Here is a 26,345-nt window from a genome sequence, read left to right as displayed (position 1 = left end):
CCCGCCCCTACTAAGTTTTTTGTACATATCTCGGAAACTACTATAGCTATGTCAACCGAACTCTGTAGAGCCATATTTCTATATACAGTTCAAAAATGGAAGAAATCGGATAATAACCACGCCCACCTCCCATACAAAGGTTATATTGAAAATCACTAAAAGTGCGTTAACCGGCTAACAAAAAACGTCAGTAACACTAAATTTTACGGAAAAAATGGCAGAAGGAAGCTGCACCCAGGCTTTTTTTAAAAATTCAAAATGGGCGTGGCGTCGCCCACTTATGGACCAAAAACCATAACTCAGGAACTACTTGACCGATTTCAATGAAATTCCGTATATAATATTTTTTTAACACCCTGATGACATATACTAAATATGGGCGAAATCGGTTCTCAACCACGCCTTCTTCCAATATAACGTTATTTTGAATTCCATCTGATGCCTTATCTGTATAATATATACATTAGAAACCAATGATCATAGCGGAATAAAACTTTACTCAAATACCTAATGTGAGCTGAGGTATCCCTTATGGAAAAATTGTTGTGATCGGACTATAACTTTTCAAGGTCCCTGATATCGAACACGAAGAACTCAGTGCCCAACCTAACCTAACCTAATTTTTCACCGAAAATATCGGTAAATCTCTCAGAATTTAATTCTAATTAATTTTACAGCAAAATAAAAAAATATGTAAATGACGGATAATGAAATCTCGATTATCACTTTATCGTGCGAGAGTATAAAATGTTCGGTGACACCCGAACTTAGCCCTTCCTTACTTGTTTAATTTAATATAATTAATTAAAATTTGTTACTATCGGGGGGTGGCGGAGTGCGCAACGTGAGAGTGAGATTTTAAAACCCACTTTTATATAGACATTGGAAGACTTTTTGGCCGTTGATTCCATACAACACCGACCACTGTGGATCGGTTTGAAATTGTATGCAAATACTTTGTCGATTCTGTTTAAATATTGCACTGCGTTGTGCAATGCTTCGGAAATCTAGCAAAGTAGCCCCAATGCCTTGACGACGAAAATGTCAATGCCATTTTGTGGTATTAAAAATATCAGACGGGTTCGTCTTAAAAACAAACTGCCTTGTTCAGGAACGACAATCAGTATATTCCATATGTATATGAAGTATGCGTGGATACAAAAATAAGTGTTCTTCCGCATTAGCTCTATGTTGTTATTTTTTTACTTATTTCTTTCATTTTTTTAAGACATAAAATTTTCAATTGATTCTTACATGCATTTTGAACACCTTCTGGTATTTGTGAATTGGTTTTTATGAATTGTGTTGACTTTGAACTATGTCCGTCCCTGGTCCTAAGCCACCTCCCCACGAATTTTCAATCAAATCGGTTCAGCATATTTTGAGCTATAAATATCTTTTATAAATAGATTATTTGCCTGAGATGGTGATTTGGTTATCAAAGCTTTGTATATATACTTATGTCTCGCTGATTTGTATTGATAGAGCGGAATCAATCTTATTTTAGCACATTATTGATATTTAAGTGTGAACTCAAATACTTTTTATTTAATTTATATTAGGAAACGTCTGAAATACGAGGACGGTCCGATTAGATGTAGATGTTCAAAAGAGCAATGTAATTCGATTCTAGTAGGGCACACTCGCCTCGAATTTAAATGCGGTCGCACGTCGTTTATTGGTGATGTCTAAGTGATCTGAAAATGGAGTATACCGCTGATTCAAGATGTGCCACATAGCAAAGGCAATGAGTATCCCAAAGACCGCTAGAACCGCTAGAGTTATATCCTGTATGCAATATTTTGTATACAAGAGCTTTCTTCGCAATGTGTGTCATGTTTGCTCCCTTCGGGCACCTAGTGTAGATGTAAGGACTCTTCATAGTAGTGATTGACCTTGTCTAAGAGCAATGTGAAGAAGTTTTTGAATAGTTTTGTGATTGTCAACGGCAGGAATTTCACACAAAGTCGTTGTCGTAATCGTTTTCGGTAATACATATAAATAAATATGTTTGTATTTCTGTGCATGATGATGATTCCTCCACCACCACGCATACACAAAAGCCAAGAAATCCATGTGGTTGCTGGGGTTTTCACACATATTTTTCAATGCGAAGCTGTCTTATAAATATGAGTACTTTCATACTTGATTTTATTCCTTTATCTCTCCATATTACTTTAATAAAATTTTTTTTACATATTATTTTGAAATGGAATCATGCATTCTGGATTTGTATTAAAATAATTTTATATTTCCACTTTCCAATTTTGGTCATTACAACTAGAACAGTCAATTTATGTACGTTTATAATTACCACAGGTTGGGAGTTGATTTGTACTGAAACGCCACAATTCAATGCGAAAACAATATGTCCAAATATTGTGCACAAATATTGAAAACGAAGCGACATTTTCTATGACTGTAACTTGACTGAGAGCTATTTTCGACGTGTGAGGAAGGCAGCGATCCAAATGTTATACAGACTCGGCTAGACCCGAGATAACAAATCACTAACACATGCAGCAGAGATGCATGCCAAAATTAATAAACAATGCGCCATTCTCCACAATTTCAATCAAACTGAATAAATTTACTTAATACTTGGGTGTTGTTACCGAATTACCAAAATGACTATAATTTTATAGAATACTTAAATTTCCCGGGATCTTAATTAGCAAGGAGTGAAATAAAAGAAAACCGACCTGATTGTAATATAAATCTATGACCAGCTGAATCCGGGATTCGTTTTCCAGAAATTTAACAAAAAAACTTAGTTGATTGCAGAATTTACAATAATTAATTCCGTGTTGTGCGTATAAAAATAAAACAAGGAAGAACGACATTTCCGGCAAATAAGTAGCTTCCTGAGGACGTGTGCAAATTTTCAAAACGATATCTCAGAATCTGAGAGACTGATTCGCATATTAACTGATAGGCGGACAGGCGGACATGGCTAAATCGATTCAGCTTATCACGTGTACCTTTTGCATTTAAAACTATTTGTGTACTAAAGTGTTGACATGTTCCCTGAATAGTATGATATAAATAAACAGGTCTTTTTGAACCTAGCGCCCCCTGGTGGCGCCATCTATGTGTCAACTGGTGCGTTGGAATCAGCTATCTTTATCGATAGTCCAGTGAGTATTTCATGACATTTCATTAATTGGAAGTGAAGTTATTGTGTTTTAAGTGTCAGTATGTTTGTGTTATCGGTGCGAAAATGAGCTTCGAGCAAAGAGCCAACATTAAATTTTGTTTTAAAATTGGTAAAACTTTTACGGAAACGTTTCAACTGATGAAATAAGTTTATGACGATGATTGCCTGTCCCGTAGCAGAGCTACGTTCGCTATGCTTTTGGACAGTGCAAAAAGCTAAGGAGACACCACTTTCGCGGCTATAGCCGAGTTAACAACAGCACGTCAATCGTTTCTCCTTTTTGCAACCTGACGGCAATTGGAGATTCCAAGTGAAGCATGTCCTTTTCCTCGTGGTATTTCCAACGGACTGCTTCCCTCGGCGGGTACTGCGTCGAATACTTACAGAGCTGAAGTGTTTTCGTCCATTTGGCCGACATGACCTAGCCAGCGTAGCCGCTGTCTTATAGTTCGCTGAAATCTGCCAAAGTTGTTGTATATCACATACTGTTCATCGTTCCATCGAATGTGGTATTCGCCGTGGCCAATGCGCAAAGGACCATAAATCTTCGGCAGAACCTTTCTCGCGAAAACTCATCAGATGCCTCTGCACCATATGTATAGCACGACGGGGATAATGAGTGACGTTTATACTTGTTAAAAGATAGACGGAATTATATACGACATCGAGGTTGATGTGGGAGCCAAGTAATAACTAGTTGCTGCGAAATCTGATAAAGGAAGTTTTAAAAAATACCACATTGTGTTCTCCTGCGCAGTTGGCATCGTAGCTGAGATGTGAATACTTAAGGGGTCCTCTTATAGTATAATTGTGCAAAAATGACCTAATATTTGTTTTTTTTTCGAAGAAGTAAACGGACAAAGACATGTGCGCTCTTCTGCAATATATTTAATCAGGTTTCATCTATAAAATCTGAACTTCTGAGTGTCGGGTGTCAAAAATGGCGTCCAAAATGACTGTTCCAGCAAAAGGTGTTTTGAAAACCAACCCAACTGCGGGCACGATACAGGACGCAATTCGTTGTCTACAAGCAGAAAATCAAACGAATCCTAATGACAGCATTCCGTATAGGCGCCCTAACATAACAAACAAGAAAAAATTCGTTATAAAAATAAAATGGCGGCCTCTTGAAAATAAAGTATCATTTTTTCGCATGATTTTCCACTTTGACCTGTTGTAAAAAATCGTTTATGATCAAAATATTGCGATTTTGTAAGTTACAACGCCGGGGTATTTTATCTTCTTTTAGGTGGGAAAAACGCGTCGATAATTGGTTGAATGGTTCAAAAACGAGAATGCCCGCAGATTCGAAAAATTTTTTTTCGAGGAAACGCGTGTCAAAGTTCGATGTCGATATGTCTTTGCTCAGGGCATAGGTTCGGTCAAAGTCGTGTTGCGATGGAACTAATTCACGGATCGAAAGAACTTTTTACCAATATACTACAGATAATTTAAGCCTTCGATTTGTACAATAAAAAAAAAATAGATTTTTAAAGAAATTTTAAAAGAGGACCCCTTAAGCAACAAAAACTTTTAAACGTTTTTGTGATAGTTTGACTCAGTATTGTTTGACTACGCGGCGAAGATGAATACCAGCAAGCAGAAAATATGCCATGTTTTTGAGTTTTCGATTCCACTGAAGTAATTTTGATCAAAATCAAATCAAAGATTCACCACGATCATATCAAAAAAGTATTGAAAACCATTGCCCAAATTGCCCAGAAACCAAATGTTGTACAAAACCCGTTGGGTACCATTTAAATAAGGCTGAATATTAAAATAAATGAAAAAACCTCATTAACCAAATTTCGATATTTGTTGAATTATAACAAACTCGATGCATTTCCGAAGCGGTTGGTTACTGGTGACGAAAAGTGGATCAATTAAGATAACATCAAGTGAAAAATGTTGTGATCGTATTGACATTCAGGCTGGATTTGCTGTGTGCTTGGTGGGATTGACAGGGAATCATCTACTGTGGGCTGTTTCTCTTCGACCAAACCTTTAATTCGGACCTGTACTGTTGACGAATAGGAGAAGAATTATTTGCTAACAGAAAAACGCCGAGTCACACACATCGATAGCGACTACCCAGAACAATTAGGTTATTCTTATGCATCCACCAGATAGTACGGATCTGGCATCAAACAGTTAGTCCTTTATCCTCCCGAAAAGTTTATCATAATCAATCATTTATTTCGCAAAATAGTTGGAGGAGGGGTTCTAAGAGAGTAACATTGTGAAATTACCCTCAAAATCTTAACATATTATCAAATAAAATGTTTATATTTCACTTAAATGAGATAATTCTAACTATCTATATATCTAAAAATGAATTGCTGTCCGTAAGTCTCGCCAAAAATCAAGAACGGCTGAACTGATTAATTTTAGTCTGAAATATCCGCGGAAACTCAGGAAAGGTTTAAACGGTGAGAAAATACGCAAACATTTATTGTTCGTTTTTCTCGTTAAACTCAAGAAAGGCTAGGTCGTTATAGCTGCTTTTTAGATTGAAATGCATAATAAGAAAATATGGAATAACAAAATCTAAATACTCATATTTTAAAAATTATTGCTTAGTCTCGCTAAAGCTCGAAAACGGGTTCACCGTTTGGCTAATATTGGTCTTGAATTATATGTACAGGTCCAGGGAAACATTTCTGAAAGCAACCATAATAGAATTTGTGATTTCAAAACCAAATGGATGCTTTGTGATCGTGCACTTTTTTTGTGTTGACCTCTCGTGATACTCACCCTACTGACATTACTGCTAAGTGCGCGAGATCTATTCTCACTTTGATTTATTAGACCTTACGATGTCACGGAGAATATGACCTGACTTAGGACGTCACAGTCACTCAAATGTGCGTTCCCTCTCGTTCTAGCCGTTCTGATAACCAAAGAGAGACAAATCAAGATAAGAGTGATATTTTTATGTCAGAATTACGATTTCAGTGAGTCACGATTAAGTAGATAGACTTAGAAGAAACGAGTTCGTGCACATCAAACACAACAACAGCGGATACGACATAATGAAATTGAGCGATCCCGCGACGCAGCGCTCCACTGATCCTGGAACCAGCTGCATTCCACTGTGATCCGGCAATAGATTATTGTGCCGACAAATCGGTATCATTTGGAGAAATTAAATAATTTGTTAATATTGGAAGACGTAAAAGTGTTTAATATACTAGATTATGTTGCCCTGAAGCCAAAATAAAATTGCCACAATTAGTCCCTCCATCAGATCTTTTACGGCACGAAGGAGTTGTAACGAAGCAATCAGCTGTTGTGACCAGACAAGAGTACAACATAGATATACATTACTTATATGGATCATAATAATCTGAGCCAAATCTGGTGCATACCGTGATTGATCAATGGTATTCATTGCGTTTTCATTCATGATGCTCCAAACTACGAATATCGAAAAAAACAATGCGATTGATTTTTGTGCGGCTTTGGCGTGGTTGTGGTTTTATCGGGACGAGTTGAGCAAGAACGCGTTTCATACTCAAAATATCCATCAAAATCATCCGAGTGGACTCGCGAGATATTGCGAGCTCTCTTGTCAACTCTCTAACACATGCCTGACGATTTTCAATCCTTCACTTTTTTATTATTTTCATCAGTTGAAGATCGTCCAGAACGAGGCATGCCTTCAACGATCACTCGACCGTCTTTGAAGGCTTGATATCACTCATAGCCTTGTGTTTTTGATAAAACTACATCACCTTAAGCCTTTCCTAATATTTGCAACGATTTCGCATTTATTTTTATCCATTGTAAAAATCGCAAAGTAACTACAGAGATGTACCGACTTAAGGGATCGCCTCAGTGTTACACTCCGTAAAATTACTGATTTTCGCGATTTTGTTTTTAATGTTGGAATTAATTAATCAGTCCGATTTTTTTTATAAATAAATTCATTCATGACGAATAGAAAGTGATTTTTTTATGTTTATTTAATGGGTGTATAACAGTTAAATAAATTGTTGAAATGACTAGTAAAAAAAATGTCCTGTACGATGTCCACGATTGCGGCCGCAATTTTGATCTAAAATAAAAATTTCAAAAAGAAATTTGACAAAATGGCGGCGGTTTGAACAAAAAACATCATATTTTGCCATTTTTTCGGCAGCTTCCTTCAAAATAAAAAAGCTTCCATAGCGCGATAGCGAATGACATTAAAAATGTTCTCTCCAAATTGGAATCAGATATCTTTACAACTCTTCCTTTCAGAGTGGAAACCGTTTCGAAAAACACCATTCTGAAAAAACACGTTTAAAGATTGGAGTTGCTCTGTTCCCTTTCCACAAAAAACGCTGTAGCGACCGTAATTATTTGAATTTCGATTTCAAAATTTGAGAGAATATTTATTATAGTGTATACTATCTGATCACACTGAGCTGGTTGACAGATCGTGTACATATTTGGCATAGAAATTACAGCCAGTCCTACCGACTTAGCAAAATACATTTTCTTGCAATATGGTTTAACCGGAGAACTTCATACAAATTTTCGGATGCTTTTTTGTCACAATGTTCATACAAATGTAAATTACATTATGAAACGATTGTTTTCTTCTGGAATTGAAATAATCCGAGATTACTTTCATTCGCTATACTGTTTTTAGAAATAAAAGAAACAGTCTTTTTTCAAATAATGTATTATTTGTTGCTAAAAAGAATATGCAAAGTTTCACAAAACATTATGCTAAGTTAAGTTTGTTTCAATAGTTTTAACGTCAGTAATGTTTAACATTTTATGCAGGCTAGGGTTTTCAATTCAAATCACCATCTCAGTGATAATACTTTGGTCTTATAGCCATATGTACATATTTGAGGGAGTAGTAATTTCCATACCAGGAATCCCAATCCACGCCTCTGCCTTCCTGACTTTTTGGATATTCTCCTCCTAAATATAAACCGTTCAGGTTGCTGTAAGTAAAATATAATAGGTAAATAATTTAATGTCAAACATAATATTGTATTATTTGAAAACTTCATATGATATAAATTCATTCATAGCTATGAAAAAGACGTGTATTACCTGTCATAACAACTATTATACCACCAAGCCCCTTTAGAATATATCGCACAGTTACCACTATATTTGTCGTTATCACTATCTTTAGTGGTGAATTTTTCTCCGAGATGATCAGAGAACGAATCACCGGCCGTGCCTGAATATTGTCCAAGGGCAATTAACTCATACTTATCCTGAGCATTGCCTATAGCGAAACTCTCGTACTTAGCAACAGATTTCTCATTTGCAAAATCCTCCAATTGAATCCAAAGCTCATGAGATCGCGAATGAGTCAATGCATGTATTTTATCCAAGCCGAGAAAGAAATTGGCATTCAAATCGCCGAAACCGTGTTCATACTCAATCCACCCACGATAGAAGTCGGTGTCGTTGCTTTGACGACGCTGAATTATAGACCAGGGTTCACCGCCATCAGGATCACGAAGACAATAAACATTGAAAGGGTGTTGAAGGAATTCTGGCAGATAAAGTTCATAAACGCCACTCTCTTCATATTTCCCGTTTTCTTGACGCATCGCTTCGGTACACGATGCTGGTTTCTTGGTTGCAGGTGGCACAGATTCCTGATTCTTCTTTATTTCCTTTATTTCACGAAGAAGCTGCTCTTTCATTGCCATTAATTCACTTTGCATACTAAGAAATAAAAAATACCGTCAAGTCTTACTAATACTCCATAATACAAAAATATATTACTGCAGATTATACCTCTCTAATTTGAGGCTCAAGAGCTCCACCTTATTGACCGCGCTCTTCAATAAATCATCGCCATGAAGGATGTCATTCTAAATGAATTGCACAAAAATATAAAATTTATAATTAATCTATTTTATTAAATTTAAATAGAAGGCAAATACGCCTACATATCCACTACTTTCAGTAGATTCTGAACAATTCCCCGAATACAAAAGTTGTCCAAACAGAATGGGCAAGAAGATCAAACGATGTGCCATTCTCCACAATTTCAGTCAAACTGAAGGCGAAATTGAGGACTGTGTCTTAAATATGCGTTTTCGAGTGAGGAATATTCTGGTTTTTATCAATTAATTACTCGGCTGAGGCGGTGATTTTGTTATCAAATTTGTATATATACACATACATATGTACTTATTCGTCGAATACTCAATAATAAAAGAATAGATTACCGAAAATTATAATTCGCTAATTTTAAGCTCTAAAGCTCAACCGCTCTCTTCAATAAATCATGGTCACAAAGATAGGCGTTTCAAATGAATTGTACAAGAATAGAAAAATTAAAAAGAATTTATTTTATTAAATTTAAAAGGAGGACAAATACTGCTACATTGGCGCTACTTTGAATAGGTGTCGAACAACCCGGAATACAAATGACGCCCTCACAGAATAGCAAAGAATACTGGGTTTGTCCGGAAAGACGTAGAACTGAGTTGACTAAATAAAATTTATTGAACCAAATCGTTACAATACTTTAAAAACTATCTAAATGGGCTGCTTCTGCGTCGATGCAGCGCTGCCGAAGGAAATCAGTCCTATTACTTCTCGGACAAATCCTGCATCTGCCGGAAATGTCGGTCTTTAGCGAAGTTGTTTATTGCTTTACAGGAGTTCAAGGAGTTGATTCGTAAAAAGCTTTTTGGATTCATGCAATATAAAAAAACTCTCATGGGCTCTGGTATTTCACTGTTTTCGAAAGCAACACCTCTTAGTTTTGTCATTCATGAATTTGCGATTTTCAATAACCCAATTCTGATCACCAAAACGCAGAGATACACAACCGGGAAATACCTTGTTAAAACCACATATTGGCCACATGATATCGTCGAACATTTGGTCCATGAGGAGTAGTCATTTCGTCCACTATTTCATTGCCCTCGATGCCCTTTTGGCCTGGCACTCAGTAGAAGTGATGTTAGTGAAATTGCTTGTTTCTGGGAACACTTTCCACTGCTGCCCTGCACCCCAAAACACTTCTTTTAATGGCCAGCTCCCCGGTTACTACAATAGCTCAGCTGGAAGTATACTGCAGTGGTCCGTCTAAATTACCTACCTACCACTTTGTTATATCTTTAAGGTCAAATAATACGAGTTTCGGTTTTACCTTCACATAGCTGTTTTTTCAGTGCTACTTTATCACTTTCCAGTCATCCTTGAAACCAATAACTAAATTATCACAGATTATAATCGTCTTCACAAATTTCACATATTTATCTTTCACTTTTTTACATTTGTAAGAAATTTCACAGATATATGGTGACAATGTTTATTATATACTTATTAATTATATATATTTCGTGGTGTCTGAAAAACTTTATTGAAAAGAAGCCGCATTTCCATGAGGTATTCGATATTAACCGAAATTAATAACCGATCTTCTCTTTTCTAAAACAGATACGATTATAAATGTTAAAGTCGCATTCTTACTTGGTTTCATTCATTTATCTCTCTATAAAAATTTAATCATTTATTTTTATTATTTGGAGATGGAATCAGGCATTCTGGATTTGTATTAAAATTATTTTATACTTTAATTTTCCAATTTTTGTCATTCCAACACTCAACTTATTAAAATTTATAATTACCACAGGTTGGGAATTGATTTGCAATGAAACGCAACAATTCACTGCGTAAAGAATATGCCCAAATATTGTGCACAAATATTGAAAACGAAGCGACATTTTCTATGACTTTGGCTTGACTGAGAGTTCTGCGTCTGTGAGGAAAGCAGCGATTCAAATGTTATTCAGTCTCGGCTGAACTCGAGATAACAAATTACTTACACATTAATATACGTGCATATACAGGGTTTGTCCGGAAAGTAATAGGGCTTCCGCCGCGACTGTACTTTGGAGCGTGCCCAATACCAAACCTCGAACCTCTGCCATAACTACAGATATTGAAGAAATTTTACAAAATATTTAGGCAAAGTCAGCGACACTTATGTATAACAATACTTAAATGTTGCTGCCTAATCGACATGTAATCGGCATGTATCTCGGCTCTCAGGGCCATTCCGTAGAATACCTTCCGTGACGCCTTCAATGCTTGGAAATCGCGCTGACATCACTACATCGACGCAGAAGAAGCCTATTTTGATAGTTTTTAAAAAGTTGTAACGACTCTTTCAATAAATTTTATTTAATTTTAGGACTGATTATATTACTTTCCGGACAAACTCTGCATTATAACACGTTCTAAAGAGCCCAACTGTCGCAAGAGATCAAAAAGATAATTCGAAAGTCAAAATGATCGGCAAATTTTTATAAAACACTAGAGGAGCCGTCCATGCTTTACCATGGCTGGCACATAGATGGTACTACTAATGCCATCAATTTGAGTGAAGTAACTTGTGTTAGTTTACAAAAATTGGATCGAAAAGCATTTCGTGTGTTAATAAAGTTTTTTTTTTTTTGGGGAAAAATACTGTTGAATTTCGTCTCTGCACTAGGAAAATCAACCGTTGAAAAGATATTTGTCAGGTAGGGGAGAGGCGAAATAAGCACCCAGAACAATGAAAGCAGTACTGTTTGTGTGTTCTTCAATCGGAATAAAACCGAGTTTTTGCGTCGGTGTGTGGCAATAGAAACATGGCTCCATCATTTCACACTAGAGTCCAATCGACAGTCAGTCTAGCGTACATTATGTTCACAAGCATAGAAAGACGAAAAAGTCGGCTGATAAGGTTATGGCATCAGTCTTTTTCGATGCGCGTGGTATAATATTCATCGACTGATTACTGAGCCAGTTATAATCCATTACACTGCGTATTTGGTTGCAGTTCTACTCTACCATTAGCAATATTTGGCAGTTGTATTATTTTTGAGGAAGGATCGCTTTGAAATTGTACGCATTTACTTCGTCGTTTCCGTTTAAATATCGCACTGCGTTATACAATACTTCGAAAATATTTCTGTATATGTCAAATTACAATAGACCCTTTTTATCAACACTGCAGTTATTATCCCATTTTTTATATCTAACATTTGGTTTGTTATGACTGCAATTACGTCCTTCGGCCATAACCTAGCGAAGTAGCCGCAATGCCTTTACGACGAAAATGTCAATGCCATTTTTTGGTATTAAAAATATCAGACGGGTGCGTCCTAGAAACAAACTGCCTTGTTCAGGAACGATAATCAGTATAATCCACATGTATATTAAGTATTCGTGGATACGAGAATTAGTGTTCTCCCACATTAGCTCTGTGTTGTTATTTTTTTACAATTTTTTTTTTTTTTTGAAGTCATAAAATTTTCAATTGATTCTTACGTGAATTTTTAACAAAAGCTTATGATTTGAAATATAATGTTTGTATTTATGAATTGTATTAAATTTTAACATAAAGAGAGATAAACAGTATTGGACTTTTTCAAAATTGATTATTGATTTCGAATGAGTCAGTGCCGAGAAATTCAGGCCGATAAAGTTCATAAACGTCACTCTCTGCTTATTTCTCATTTTCTTGACGGATCGCTTCGGTGCACGATGCTGATTTCTTGGTTGCAGGTGACCTCACTACTTGAATAAAAACTCATAACTTATACCCAACTTCAAATAATTTCACATTCATTTTAACTTCAGTACGCTGCTCTTTCATCACTTTCCAGTCATAGAAATGAAACACAAACACACCCATATTAATAACCAAATTACTAAATTACAGTCCTTACCTCGGACTATAATTTTCTAAATTGAGGATCTGCACCTCTGTCTTGTTAACCAAGATTCTTTAAACTTTACATATCCCTACATGAAAAAATCTAACGATGAGGCATCACACGATCTTGATAGCCAATCGACCAGCCCAAAATTAACTGTTTACCGAAGTGTTCTCTCAATAAATACATAGATTGATGCGATGAGTGGGAAAATTGCGCCTTGTCGCCGAAATCACGAGCTTTAATTTCAGGCATCAAATAGTTGGTTTTCATGGCGCCATAACGGTCGCCATTGATGGTTACGTTCTCACTGCCATCATTTTTCAGAAATATGCACAACCACACCAAACTGATTATTTCTGGAAAAAATGGCGGCTATTGAATCCTTTCAGGTTTTTCTTCGTCCTCAATTCGGCAATTTTGCCCTGTTTACGAGATGGAAATCAGCCTCATCACTGCAGAAAGTTTGGGTCGAAAACGTCGGATCTTCTTGGAACTTTTCAAGAGCCCATAGTGCTAAGTGATGTTGCTTGAAAAGGTCTATCGACTTCAGTTCTTGTACAAGGTGTATTTTCTAAGCTTTCAATTTAAGATCTCGAAAAAAAATGCGCCAATTCGTTTCATATATCAGTCCGAATTGGTGTGAATGGCGCCGAATCGACTTTCCACGGTCTTCATGTATACTCTCAGTTTTTCTTCTGCTCTGGCGTAGACACCCCTTATACGGTTATAGACGAGTTAACAACAGTCTTCCTTTTGGTCTTTCCAACGGGGTTGAGGTCTTCCTCTTCCTCTGCTTCTCCCGGCGGGTACTCCGTCGAATACTTTCAGAGCGGGAGTATTTTCGTCCAATCAGACAACATGACCTAACCAGCGTAGCTGGTGTCTTTTAATTTAATTCGCGGACCTATGTCAATGTCATCGTATATCTCATACAGCTCGTTGTTCCATCGAATGCGGTATTCACCATGGCCATAAATCTTCCGCAGAACTTTTCTCTCGAAAACTTGTAATGTCGACTCATCAGATATTGTCATCGTCCATGTCTCTGCACCATATATGTATATAGCACGATGGGGAAAATGAGTGACTTATAGAGTTTGGTTTTTGTTCGTCGAGAAAGGACTTTAGTTCTCGATTGCCTACTCAGCCCGAAGTAGCACCTGTTGGCAAGAGTTATTCTGTGTTGTTTTTCGAGTCTGGCATTGTTGTTGGTGTTAATACTGCTTCAGAGATAGACGAAACTATCTACGTCTTCGAAGTTATGAGAGTCAACAATGATGTAGGAGCCAAGCTACATATGTATAATAAGTTGCTACGACATCTGATAAAGGAAGATCTAAATAACACCAATTTGTGTTTCTTCTCTCACTTGTCATCATAGCTGAGAAGTAAATACTGAAGCAACAAAACACTTCTCAGACGGTTTTGCACTCGTTTGACTTAGTATTGTTTGAATACGCATCGAAGATGAACATCAACAAACAGCAAATATGCCATGTTTTGGCTGATTTGGTTAATTTTAGTCTGAAATATTCGTGGAAATCCAGGAAAGGCTTAAACGGCGAGAAAACGTTCTAACTAAAACTCGAGAAAAGCTAGATCGTTATAGCTGATTTTAAAATTGAAATGCATAATAAGAAAATATGGAATAACAAAATCTATATACTCATTATAAAAACTATTGTTTAGTCTCGGTAAAGCTCAAAAACGGCTTCACCGATTGACCAATATTGGTCTTGAATTATATGTGGAGGCCCAGGGAAACATTTCTGAATGCAAACATAATAGTATTTGTGATTTGACAACCATCGGATGCCTTGTGATCGAGCTCTTTTTTGTGCTGAACTTTCGTGATAGTGACATTACTGACATTACTGCTAAGTGCGCGAGATCTACATATTCTCACTTTGATTAGGACGTCGCAGTCACTTAAATGTGAGCACAGCTTCCTCACGTTCTATCCGCTCTGATAACCAGAGAGAGACAAATCAAAAAAATAGTTGTATTTCGATGCCAGAATTAGGATTTCAGTGAGTCACAATTAAGTAGATAGACTTAGAAGAAACGAGTTCGTGCACATCAAACACAACAATAGCGGGCACGACATAATGAAATTGAGCGATTCCGCAGATACAGTGCTTCTGTGATCATGGAACCAGGATCTGGCAATAGATTTTTGTGTCGACAAATCGGTATCATTTGGAGAAATGAAATAATTTGTTAATATGGCAAGACGTATAAAATACCAGATTAGCGTACCCAGCTCGCTACGCCGAGCTAGATTTTGCTTTTTTACAATAAAATTAGAACATTAAATATTTAATTTATCTCTTAATTATATTAAATTATTCAATTATCTTCATATTCATTTTCTTCCATTCTCTTTTCGAGAGGGTGAAGATTATTACCTACAACCGTATACATCTTAGTAAATAGAATATCGTTCTTATCATTGATACAAAAGCATATCGGGTTCAAGTTAATGCCAGAGTTGAAAGTACGATGCATGGCTTGGGCATGATAAATGTGAATTATCTGTAAATTAGCGACATTAATAAATACTCATGAAACAATGGGTATTTTTAAACGATTAATATTGATTACAAATAAGGAATAATTATGATAACCTGATGTTCATGAAATGTTAAAATTAACATTTCAGAGTAATCTCTCAATATCATCAAGTAGTCAACATGATCTCGTTCGACAGTAAATATAAAATATTTATTACTTCCAGATGTTCTCAAGCCAATGATGTTTGAAATTATGCCAGCAACTCTTTTTTAAATATTAGAAAAAACGTACATTGATTTGTGATTTAAAATTATTAATATGACATTTCCAGGGTGAAATACTTGAAATAATTGAACTTCATATCTATATGTATTGAAAAAAATGTTTGGAAGATGAAGTGCGCTTAGAAATATAACTAAGAAGTGGCTCAGGTAGCTTCATCAATGGTGGCAAAACAACTTTACCGTTCGAATAGCACATTCCAGGGGATTCTTTAGCGGACTTCAAGGCCCACAATGTGTACAAACTTTGTTTATTGTATGCTTGTGATTTCTGTAAACATTATCCTTATTGTAGTTGAACGCCGGAAGATTCAGATCTAATTTTTTTTTTTTGTAATTGAGCTATTCGGTTATGATTGGCGTCAAGTCTGCGTATCTTTTGAATGCGTAGCTCGCGATGAAGATTTTTTTTCACTATCTTGTTGAAGCCGTGATTCATGCTCTTCTTTAGTTTCTATATTTCTTCTTGTAGATATTCTGTTACGATTTTTCTCAAGGCATAACTCACAGTCATCAGCTTTTTTTCCTTAACATTCTTCGATTTGGGGTTTTTTTAACCAATACTTGCTTTCTTGGGAACCATTTTTTATTTACTGAAATGCTTGTGTGAAGAAACATGATTGGTAAAGAAAAATACAACTTTCCGTAGTAACAATCAATTGAAAACGCATTAGTAATTTGAATTCCTAAAAATCGTTAATTATATACCTACTTTAATATGCTTCAGTATACTTTAATATACTCCACTGTATTAAATATGTTTCATATTGACATATACATATATCCACAACTGTGTCAACACAAATTTGGGTTATAAAACAATAGATCATCATCATAGTAAATAAAAACTGTATTTGATTCATTGAAATTGGTCCAGCCGTTTCGGAGCCTAGCCGGAACATAGGTCTGCATGTCTCTTTTTTATATCCGCAACATATTCATGATGCACAAAACCAAGAGTATCGAAAAAAATGATCAACTTTTCTTTTTTATATATCTAAATACTAAACTCCTTACTGATCCTCCGCAACATATTCATGATGCACAAAACCAAGAGTATCGAAAAAAATGATCAACTTGATTTTTGTGCGGCTTTATCGGGACGAGTTGAGCAAGAACGTGTGTCATACTCAAAATATCCACCAAATTCATCCGAACGGACTCGCGAGAGATTTCGAGCTCTCTTGCCATCTCTCTAACACTTGCTTGACGATACTCAATCACCATATTCTTTACTTTTTTATAATTTTCATCAGTTGAAGATCGTCCTTAACGAGGCATGTTTTCGACTATCTCTCGACTGTTTTTGAAGGCTTTGTACCACTCGTAGGTGGCCAAATCGGTCAATGGTCAAAATCGGCCCACTGCCAAGCCCACAAAATGGCGAAAACCGAAAACCTATAAAGTGTTCTAACTAAGCCATAAATAAAGATATTAAAGTGATTGTTGGCACATAGGATCGCATTAGGGAGGTAATTTTTTGGAAAAGTGGGCGTGGCCCCGGCCCCCTCCTAAGTTTTTTGTACATATCTCGGAAACTACTATAGCTATGTCAACCAAACTCTATAGAGTCGTTTTTTTTCAGGCATTTCCACATACAGTTCAAAAATGGAAGAAATCGGATAATATCCACGCCCACCTCCCATACAAAGGTTATGTTGAAAATCACTAAAAGTGTGTTATCCGACTAACAAAAAACGTCAGAAACACTAAATTTTACGGAAGAAATGGCAGAAGGAAGCTGCACCTAGGCTTCTTTTAAAAATTGAAAATGGGCGTGGCGTCGCCCACTTATGGACCAAAAACCATATCTCAGGAACTACTAATCTAATTAATTTTACAGCAAAATAAAAAAATATGTAAATGACGGATAATGAAATCTCGATTATTACTTTATCATTCGAGAGTATAAAATGTTCGGTGACATCCTAACTTAGCCCTTCCTTACTTGTTTTGATCTAAAATAAAAATTTCATAATGAATAATTTTGAAAAAACCGCGTTTAAAGATTGAAGTTGCTCTGTTCCCTTTCTACAAAAAACGCTGTAGCGACCGTAATTATTTGAATTTATATTTCAAAATTTATTAAACTATCTGATAATGCAACAAAAAGAATCGATTTCTCGAAAGTTTCACACTATGACGATTCCTTAGCATTACATTGCCATTGTAATTACGGACAGTCCTACCAACTGAGCAAAGTACATGTTTTTGAAATATGATTTAACCAGAGAACTTAATTCAAAATTCCGCATGCTTTTTTGTCACAACGTTCATACAAATGCAAATTATATTATGAAACGATTGCTTTCTTCTGGAATTAATATAATCCAAGATTACTTTTATTCCCTATTCTGGTTTTAGAAATAGGGACAGTCTTTTTACAAATAATTTATTATTTGTTGCTAAAAAGAATATGTAAAGTTTTATAAAACGTGATGCTAAGTTAAATTAGTTTCAATAGTTTTAACGTCAGTAAAGTTAAACCTATGATTTTCAATTCCAAACCATCAACTCAGTGATAATACTTCGGTCTTATAGCCATATGCACATATTTGAGGGAGTAGTAAGTTCTACGCCAGTCATACCACACCACGCCTTTGGCATACTGATCCTTCGGGAACTCTCCTCCTAAATACAGACCGTTCAGATTGCTGTAAGTAAATATAATAGTTTAATGTCAATTATAATATTATTTCAAAACTCCATATGAAAAAAATTCATTCTTAGCTTTGCAAAAAGCGTATATTACCTGTTATGACAATGCTTATACCACCAAGCCCCCGTAAATTTCACCGCGCAGTTGCTAGCATCTTTGTCATTATCACTATCTTTAGTGGTAAATTTTTCGCCGTTATGGACAAAGAACGAGTCACCGGCCGTACCTGAATATTGTCCAAGCGCAATTAACTCATATTTATCATGAGCATTGCCAATAGCGAAGCTCTCGTACTTAGCAACACGTTTCTCATTTTCAAAATCTTCTAATTGAATCCACAGCTCATGAGATCGCGAATGCGTCAGGGCATGTATTTTATCCAAGCCGAGAAAGAAATTGGCATTCAAATCGCCGAAACCACATTCATACTCAACCCACTCGCGATAGAAGTCGGTGTCGTTGCTTTGTCGACGTTGAATTATAGCCCATGGTTCACCGTCATCAGGATCACGAAGACAATAAACATTGAAAAGATAATAAAGAAATTCAGGCAGATAAAGTTCATAAACACCACTCTTCGCATATTTCCCGTTTTCTTGACGCATCGCTTCGGTACAAGAAGATGGTTTCTTAGTTGGAGGGGGCGCTGCAACCAAATTTTTGCTGGCTTCATTACTAAAGTTTCAAGAGTTTATAATTTGTACGAATTCTTAGAAATTTTAAAATAAATATCAGCTGCTTACAATTTCGTTGTAATTTTCGATTCTAACAATTCGAGGTTCGTTTTTACTTCACGTATAAGCTGCTCTTTCATTGCCATTAATTCACTTTGCATACTAAGAAATAAAAAATACCGTTACGTGTTACTAATACTCTATGATATAAAAATATATTACCGCAGATTATAATTCTCTAATTTCAAGCTCAAATGTTCTACTTTATTGACCGCGCTCTTCAATAAATCATCGTCACAAAGATAGGTGAGAAATGGCTAAATGGAAAGCACAAAAAAATTATTTGAAATGAGTTTAATTTAATGAATATAAAAATGGTAAATAATGTTACATTGGCACTACTTTGAATAGGCGCCGCACAATTCCCCGAATACAAAAGATGCCCACACAGAATGGACAAGAAGATCAAACGATGCGCCATTCTCCACAATTTCAGTCAAACTGAAGGCGAAATTGATGACTGTGTCTTAAATATGCGTTTTCGAGTGAGGAATATTCTGGTTTTTATCAATTAATTATTCGGCCGAGGTGGTGATTTTGTTATCAAATTTGTGTATGTATACATACATGTGTACTTATTCGTCGAAGATTTTTATATAAATTATAATATATAAAAAATAAAAAATACTTTTAAATCTTTTATGATACTCAATATTATAAGAATAGGTTACCACAGATTTTAATTATCTAATTTCAATCTCAAAGCTCAACCTTATTGACCGCACTCTTCAATAAATCATGGTGACAAAGATTGGCATTTCAAATGAATTGTACAAGTATATAAAATTTAAAATTACTTTGTTTTTTAAATTTAGACGGAAGGCAAATACCGCTACATTGGCGCTACTTTGAATAGGTGTCGAACAATTCCCGGAATACAACAGACTCCCACACAGAATAGACAAGAATACAGCGTTTGTCCGGAAAGAAATAGAACTGATTTGACTAAATAAAATTAATTGAACCAAATCGTTACAATACTTTAAAAACTATCTAAATGGGCTCCTTCTGCGTCTATGCAGCACTGCCGAAGGAAATCAGTCCTATTACTTCCCGGACAAATCCTGCATCTGTCGGAAATGTCGGTTTTTAGCGAAGTTGCTTATTGCTTTACAGGAGTTCAAGGAGTTGATTCGTAAAAAGCTTTTTGGATTCATGCAATATAAAAAAACTCTCATGGGCTCTGGTATTTCACTGTTTTCGAAAGTAACATCTCTTAGTTTTGTCACTCATGAATTTGTGATTTTAAATAACCCAATTCTGATCACCAAAACGCAGAGGTACACAACCGGGAAATACCTTGTTGAAATCACATATTGGCCACATGATATCGTCCATCATTTGCTCCATGAGGAGTAGTCATCTCGTCCACTATTTCATTGCCCTCGATGCCCTTGTAGCCTGGCACTCAGTAGAAGTGATGTTAGTGAAATTGCTTGTTTCTGGGAACACTTTCCACTGCTGCCCTGCATCCCAAAACACTTCTCGACGATATGCAATACAAGGTTACTTCCTTGATTGCTGCTGGGCGTCTATTTAGATATTGACTCTCGAATTTATTGCAAGTGCATTAAAGGCCAGCTCCCCGGTTTTTGCAATAGCTCAGCTGGGAATATACTGCAGTGGTCCGGCAAGTTAAAAGACTGCCTTGGATCTAAATTACCTACCTACCACTTTGTTATAATTTTAAGTCAAATAATAACAGTTTCGGTTTCACCTCCACAAAGCTGCTCTTTTAGTGCTACTTAATCACTTTCCAGTCATATTTGAAACCAATAACTAAATTACCACAGATTATAATCGTCTTCACACACATACATATGTCTGTATCTTTCACTTTTGTATATTTGTAAGAAATTTCACAGAGATATGGTGACAATGTTTATCATATACTTATTAATTATATATATTTCGTGGTGTCTGAAAAACTTTATTGAAACGAAGCCGTATTTCCATGAGGTATTCGATATTAACCAAATTTAATAATCGATCTTCTCTTTTCTAACACAGACACGATTAAAAATGTTAAAGTCGCATTCATACTTGATTTCACTCCTTTATTTTTCTATAAAAATTTAATCATTTTTTTTATTATTTGGAAATGGAATCATGCATTCTGGATTTGTATTAAAATAATTTTATATTTTTATTTTCCAATTTTGGTCATTCCAACACTCAATTTATTTAAATTTGTTATTACCACAGGTTCGGAGTTGATTTGCAATGAAACGCAACAATTCACTGCGTACAAAATATGTCCAAAAATTATGCAGAAATATTGAAAACGAAGCGACATTTTCTATGACTTTGGCTTGACTGAGAGTTAACGTATTCTTGACGTGTGAGGAAGGCAGCGAACCAAATAATATTCAGACTCGGCTAGGCCCGAGATAACAAATCACTAACACATGCAGCAGAGATGCATGCCAAAACTCACAAGCAATGCGCCATTCTTCACAATTTCAATCAAACTGAGTAAAATACTTCATACTTGGGTGTTATTACCAGATTACCAAAATAACAATGATTTTATAGAATATTTAAATCTACCGAGATCTTTATTAGCAGGGAAAGAAATAAGATAAAAAACCTGATTGTGATATAAGTCCATAACTAGCTGAACCAGCGATTCGTTTTCCAGGAATTTAACAAAAAAAACTTAGTCGATTGCAGAATTTACAATAATTAATTCCGTATTTTGCGTATAAAAATAAAACAAGGAAGAACGACATTTCCGGCAAATAAGCAGCTTCCTGAGGACGTGTGCAAAATTTCAGATCGATATCTCAGAAACTGAGAGACTGATTCGCATATTAACTGATGGGCGGACAGACGGACATGGCTGAATCGATTCAGCTTATGACGTGTACCTTTTGCATTTAAAATATTTATGTACTAAAGTGTTGACAGGTCCCCTGCTTAGTATGATACTAGGTGAGTTCCAAAGTAAATAGGACTTTTTGTACCTAGCGCCCCTGGTGGCGCCATCTATATGTCGACTGGTGCGTTAGAATCTGCTATCTTTATCAATTTTATGGCGATGATTGCCTGTCCCGTAGCAGAGCTAAACCACTCGTTCGCTATGCTTTTGGACAGTGCAAAAAGCTAAGGAGACACCACTTTCGTGGCTATATCCGAGTTAACAACAGCACGTCAATCGTTTCTCCTTTTTGCAACCTGACGCTAATTGGAGATTACAAGCGAAGCATGTCCTTTTCCTCGTGGTATTTCCAACGGAGTGCTTCCTTCGGCTTCCTACTTATAGAGCTGAAGTGTTTTTGTCCATTCGGCCGACATGACCTAGCCAGCGTAGCCGCCGTCTTTTAGTTCGCTCAAATATGCCAATGTTGTTGTATATCACACACAGTTCATCGTTCCATCGAATGCGATATTCGCCGTGGCCAACGCGCAAAGGACCATAAATCTTTCGCAGAACTTTTCTCGCGAAAACTCATCAGATATTGTCACCGTCCATGCCTCTGCACCATATAGTACGACGGGGATAATGAGTGACTTGTGGAGTTTCTCTCTCGATTGCCATCTGAGTTCTAAGTAGCACCTGTTGGCAAGAGGTATTCTGCGTTGAATTTCGAGCCTGACATTGTTGTTGGTGTTAATACTTCTTAAAAGATAGACGAAATTATCTACGACATCGAGGTTGATATGAAAGCCAAGTAATAATCAGTTGCTACGAAATCTAATAAAGGAAGATCTAAAAAATACCACTTTGTGTTCTCCTGCGCACTTGCCATCGTAGCTGAGATGTGAATACTTAAGGGGTACTCTTATATAATTGTGCAAAAAGGACCTAATATTTGATTTTTTTTCGAAGAAGTAAACGGACTGAGACATGTGCAGGTTTCAACTAAAAAATCAGAATTTTTGAGTGTCAGGTGTCAAAAAGAGCGTCCAAATTGACTGTTCCAGCAAAAGGTGTTTTGAAAACCAACCTCAACTGCGGGCACGATACAAGTCGCAATTCGTTGTCTACAAGCAGAAAATCAAACGAACCCTAATGACGGCCTTCCGTAGAGGATCCCTAACCTAAAAAACATGAAAAACTTCGTTAAAGAAACAAAATGGCGGCCACTTGAAAACAAAGCATCGTTTTTTCACATGATTTTTCCACTTTGACCTGTTGTAAAAAATCATGATCAAAATATGAGATTTTGTTACAGCGCGGGAAAATTTTGTCTTCTTTTAGGCGGGCAAAACGTGCAGATAATTGGTTGAATGGTTCAAAAACGAGAATGCCCGCAGATTCGAAAAATCTCGTGTCAAAGTTCGATGTCGATATGTCAGTGCTCAGGGCATAGGTCCGTCCAAAGTCGTGTTGCGATGGAACTAATTCACGGATCGAAAGAACTTTTTACCAACATATTCTAGATAATTTAAGCCTTCGATTTGTACAATAAAAAAAATCGATTTTTAAAAAAATTTTAAAAAAGTACACCCTTAAGCAACAAAAACTTTTAAACGTGTTTGTGATAGTTTGACTCAATATTGTTTGAATACGCGGCGAAGATGAATACAAGCAAGCAGAAAATATGCCATGTTTTTGAGTTTTCGATTCCACTGAAGTAATTTTGATCAAAATCAAATCAAAGATTCACCCCGATCATATCAAAAAAGTAATGAAACAGGTTGCCCAAATTGCCCAGGAGCTAAATGTTGTCCAAAAACAGTTTGGTACCATTTAAATAAGGCTCAATATTAAAATAAATGAAAAAACCTCATGAACCAAATTTCGATATTTGTTGAATTATAACAAACTCGATGCATTTCCGAAGCGGCTGGTTACAGGTGACGAAAAGTGGATCAATTAAGATAACGTAAATTGAAAACTGTTGTGATCATACAACAATGTCAACATTCAGGCTGTATTTGCTTTGTGCTTGGTGGGATTAACAGGCAATCATCTACTGTGGGCTGTTTCTCTTCGACCAAACCTTTAATTCGGATCTGTACTGTTGATGAATAGGAGAAGAATTATTTGCTAACAGAAAAACGCCAAGTCACACACATCGATAACGACTACCCAGAACAATGAAGTTATTCTTATACATCCACCATGTGGTACGGATCTGGCATCAAGCAGTTAGTCCTTTTTCCTCCAGAGAAGTTTATCATAATCGATCATTTATTTCCCAATATAGAAGGGGACTTCTAAGAAAGTAACATTATGAAATTACCCTTAAAATCTTAACATATTATCAAACAAAATGTTTATATTTCACTTAAATGAGATAATTCTAACTATCTATATATAGTATCTAAAAATTAATTGTTGTCCGTAAGTTTTACTAAAAATCAAGAACGGCTGAACTGAGTCTTGAAATATTCACAGAAATCCAGGCAAGGTTTAAACGGCGAGAAAATATGGATATTTGTTGTTCGTTTTGCTCGCAAAAAGTCAACAAAAACCATATCGTTATAGCTGATTTTAAGATTGAAATGCTTATCCTAGTCCAAAAAGGATTAATAAGTAAGGAAATATGGAATAGCAAAATCTATATACTCATTCATATATAAAAATTATTGCTTAGTCTCGCTAAAGCTCGAAAACGGCTTCACCGATTGGCTAATATTGGTCTTGAATTATATGTGGAGGTCCAGGGAAACATTTCTGAAAGCAACCATAATAGTATTGGTGATTTGACAAACATCGGATGCCTTGTGATCGTGCTCTTTTTTTGTGTTGAACTTTTGTGATAGTGACATATTACTGCTAAGTGCGCGAAATTTGTTCTCACTTTGATTAATTAGACTTTACGATGCCAAGGAGAATATGACCTGACTTAGGACGTCATAGTCACTCAAATATGCGCACAGTTTCCTCACGATCCAGCCGCTCTGATAACCAGAGAGAGACTTAAAATACTACGATTTCGTACACATCAAACACAACAACAGCGGGCACGACATAATGAAATTGGGCGATTCCGCAGATGCAAAGCTCTTGTGATCCTGGAACCCGCTGCATTCCACTATGATCCGGCAATAGATTATTGTGTCGACAAATCGGTATGATTTAGAGATATTAAATAATGTGTTAATATTTCAAGACGTAAAAGTGATGAGTTTACTAGATTATGTTGACAAAACAAAATTGCTACAATTAGTCCCTCCACCAGATCTTTTACGGCACGAAGAAGTTGTAACGAAGCAATCAGCTGTTGTGACCAGACAAATGTACACAATAAATACGACACATAACTTATATGGATCATAATAATCTGAACCAAATCTGGTGCATACCGTGGTTGATCGATGGTATTCATTGCGTTTTTGGCTTTAAATTCGGACACAATAGTGGCGATGGTGCATTATAATCGTCTCAATATGCCTCAATACGACCAAGTAGAACTCCTTTCTGACACTCCGCAACAAATTCATGATGCTCCAAACCACTAGTATCGAAAAAAACAATGATTGATGATTTTCAATCTCCATATCCTTCACTTTTTTACTATTTTCATCAGCTGAAGAGGGCGAAGGTTGTCCAGAACGAGGCATGCCTTCGACCATCTCTCGATTGTCTTTGAAGGCTTGGCACCATCGTAGCCTTATGTTTTTGATAAAACTAAATCACTTTAAGTCTTTCCTAACATTTGCAACGATTTCGCATATATTTTTATCCATTGTAAACATCGCAACGCACTACACAGGTTTACCGACTTAAGAGACGCCTCAGTGTGACTCTCCGTAAAATTACTGATTTTCGCGATTTTGTTTTTAATGTTGGAATTAACTAATCAGTCTAATTATTTTTTATAAATAAATACATTCATGACGAATACAAAACGATTTTTTATGTTTATTTATTGAGTGTATAATAGTTAAATAAAATGTTGAAATTACACGTAAAAAAAGTCCTGAACGATGTCCTCGATTGCGGCCGTAATTTTGATCTAAAATAAAAGTTTTAAAAAGAATTTGACAAAATGGCGGCGGTTTGAACAAAAATCATTGAATTTTGCCCTTTTTCGACAGTTTCCTTCAAAACAAACGGTTCCATAGCGCGATAAGCGAATGACATCAAAAATGCTCTCTACAAATTGGAGCCAGATATCTTTACAACTCTTCCTTCGAGAGTGGAAACCGTTTCGAAAAACGCCATTCTGGAAAAAACGCGTTTAATGATTTGAGTTGCTTTGTTCCCCAGCTAGCTCCTTTTGTACAAAAATCGCGGTAGCGACCGTAGTTATTTGAATTTTGAGTTTAAATCTTGAAATAATGTTTATTAAACATAGGCTGCTATATATATTCCTGGACTAGGCAACACTAAGTGTTGCCAGGTACAATCTGACAATACCA

The 26,345-nt window shown here is 36.1% G+C and overlaps 4 protein-coding genes across 19 annotated transcripts in view; 1 reads left to right on the top strand and 3 right to left on the bottom strand.

Annotated features, from left to right (window-relative positions):
* LOC125775766 (techylectin-5A-like) overlaps nucleotides 1-2,425 on the bottom strand; it is a 337,356-nt gene extending 334,931 nt beyond the window's left edge. The window contains exon 1 of the mRNA XM_049446364.1: nucleotides 2,315-2,425. Within this exon, the coding sequence (XP_049302321.1) occupies nucleotides 2,315-2,410 (96 nt within the window). The 5' untranslated portion in view covers nucleotides 2,411-2,425. The remainder of the gene's footprint in view (nucleotides 1-2,314) is intronic.
* LOC115065854 (techylectin-5A) overlaps nucleotides 1-26,345 on the top strand; it is a 304,739-nt gene that overhangs the window by 173,940 nt on the left and 104,454 nt on the right. The gene's annotated exons all lie outside the window — the stretch shown is intronic.
* Nucleotides 7,805-26,345, bottom strand: part of LOC105233627 (ryncolin-2-like) — a 40,516-nt gene continuing 21,975 nt past the window's right edge. Inside the window, exons 1-4 of one of the 12 annotated variants that reach the window (XM_049446395.1) lie at nucleotides 9,067-9,194; nucleotides 8,900-8,988; nucleotides 8,210-8,839; nucleotides 7,806-8,097 (exon numbers count right to left, since the gene is read on the bottom strand). In XM_049446395.1, the coding sequence (XP_049302352.1) occupies nucleotides 7,959-8,097; nucleotides 8,210-8,839; nucleotides 8,900-8,988; nucleotides 9,067-9,156 (948 nt within the window). In that variant the 5' untranslated portion in view covers nucleotides 9,157-9,194 and the 3' untranslated portion in view covers nucleotides 7,806-7,958. Of the gene's footprint in view, nucleotides 8,098-8,209; nucleotides 8,840-8,899; nucleotides 8,989-9,066; nucleotides 9,195-10,761; nucleotides 11,381-21,228; nucleotides 21,433-26,345 lie in introns of those variants that run through there. The other 11 variants (XM_049446392.1, XM_049446400.1, XM_049446402.1 and 8 more) reach the window with 11 other exon arrangements.
* The window catches only part of LOC125775767 (ryncolin-1-like), a 38,895-nt gene continuing 30,554 nt past the window's right edge, over nucleotides 18,005-26,345 (bottom strand). The window contains exons 1-5 of one of the 5 annotated variants that reach the window (XM_049446378.1): nucleotides 19,859-19,891; nucleotides 19,191-19,285; nucleotides 19,038-19,130; nucleotides 18,388-18,969; nucleotides 18,005-18,289 (exon numbers count right to left, since the gene is read on the bottom strand). In XM_049446378.1, the coding sequence (XP_049302335.1) occupies nucleotides 18,151-18,289; nucleotides 18,388-18,969; nucleotides 19,038-19,129 (813 nt within the window). In that variant the 5' untranslated portion in view covers nucleotide 19,130; nucleotides 19,191-19,285; nucleotides 19,859-19,891 and the 3' untranslated portion in view covers nucleotides 18,005-18,150. Of the gene's footprint in view, nucleotides 18,290-18,387; nucleotides 18,970-19,037; nucleotides 19,131-19,190; nucleotides 19,287-19,354; nucleotides 19,519-19,858; nucleotides 19,892-20,327; nucleotides 21,220-26,345 lie in introns of those variants that run through there. The other 4 variants (XM_049446377.1, XM_049446376.1, XM_049446374.1 and 1 more) reach the window with 4 other exon arrangements.

The sequence above is a fragment of the Bactrocera dorsalis genome, chromosome 1, assembly GCF_023373825.1.
Source record: "Bactrocera dorsalis isolate Fly_Bdor chromosome 1, ASM2337382v1, whole genome shotgun sequence".
Classification (NCBI taxonomy): Eukaryota; Metazoa; Arthropoda; class Insecta; order Diptera; family Tephritidae; genus Bactrocera; species Bactrocera dorsalis.
This window is presented reverse-complemented; position numbering and strand designations above follow the sequence as displayed.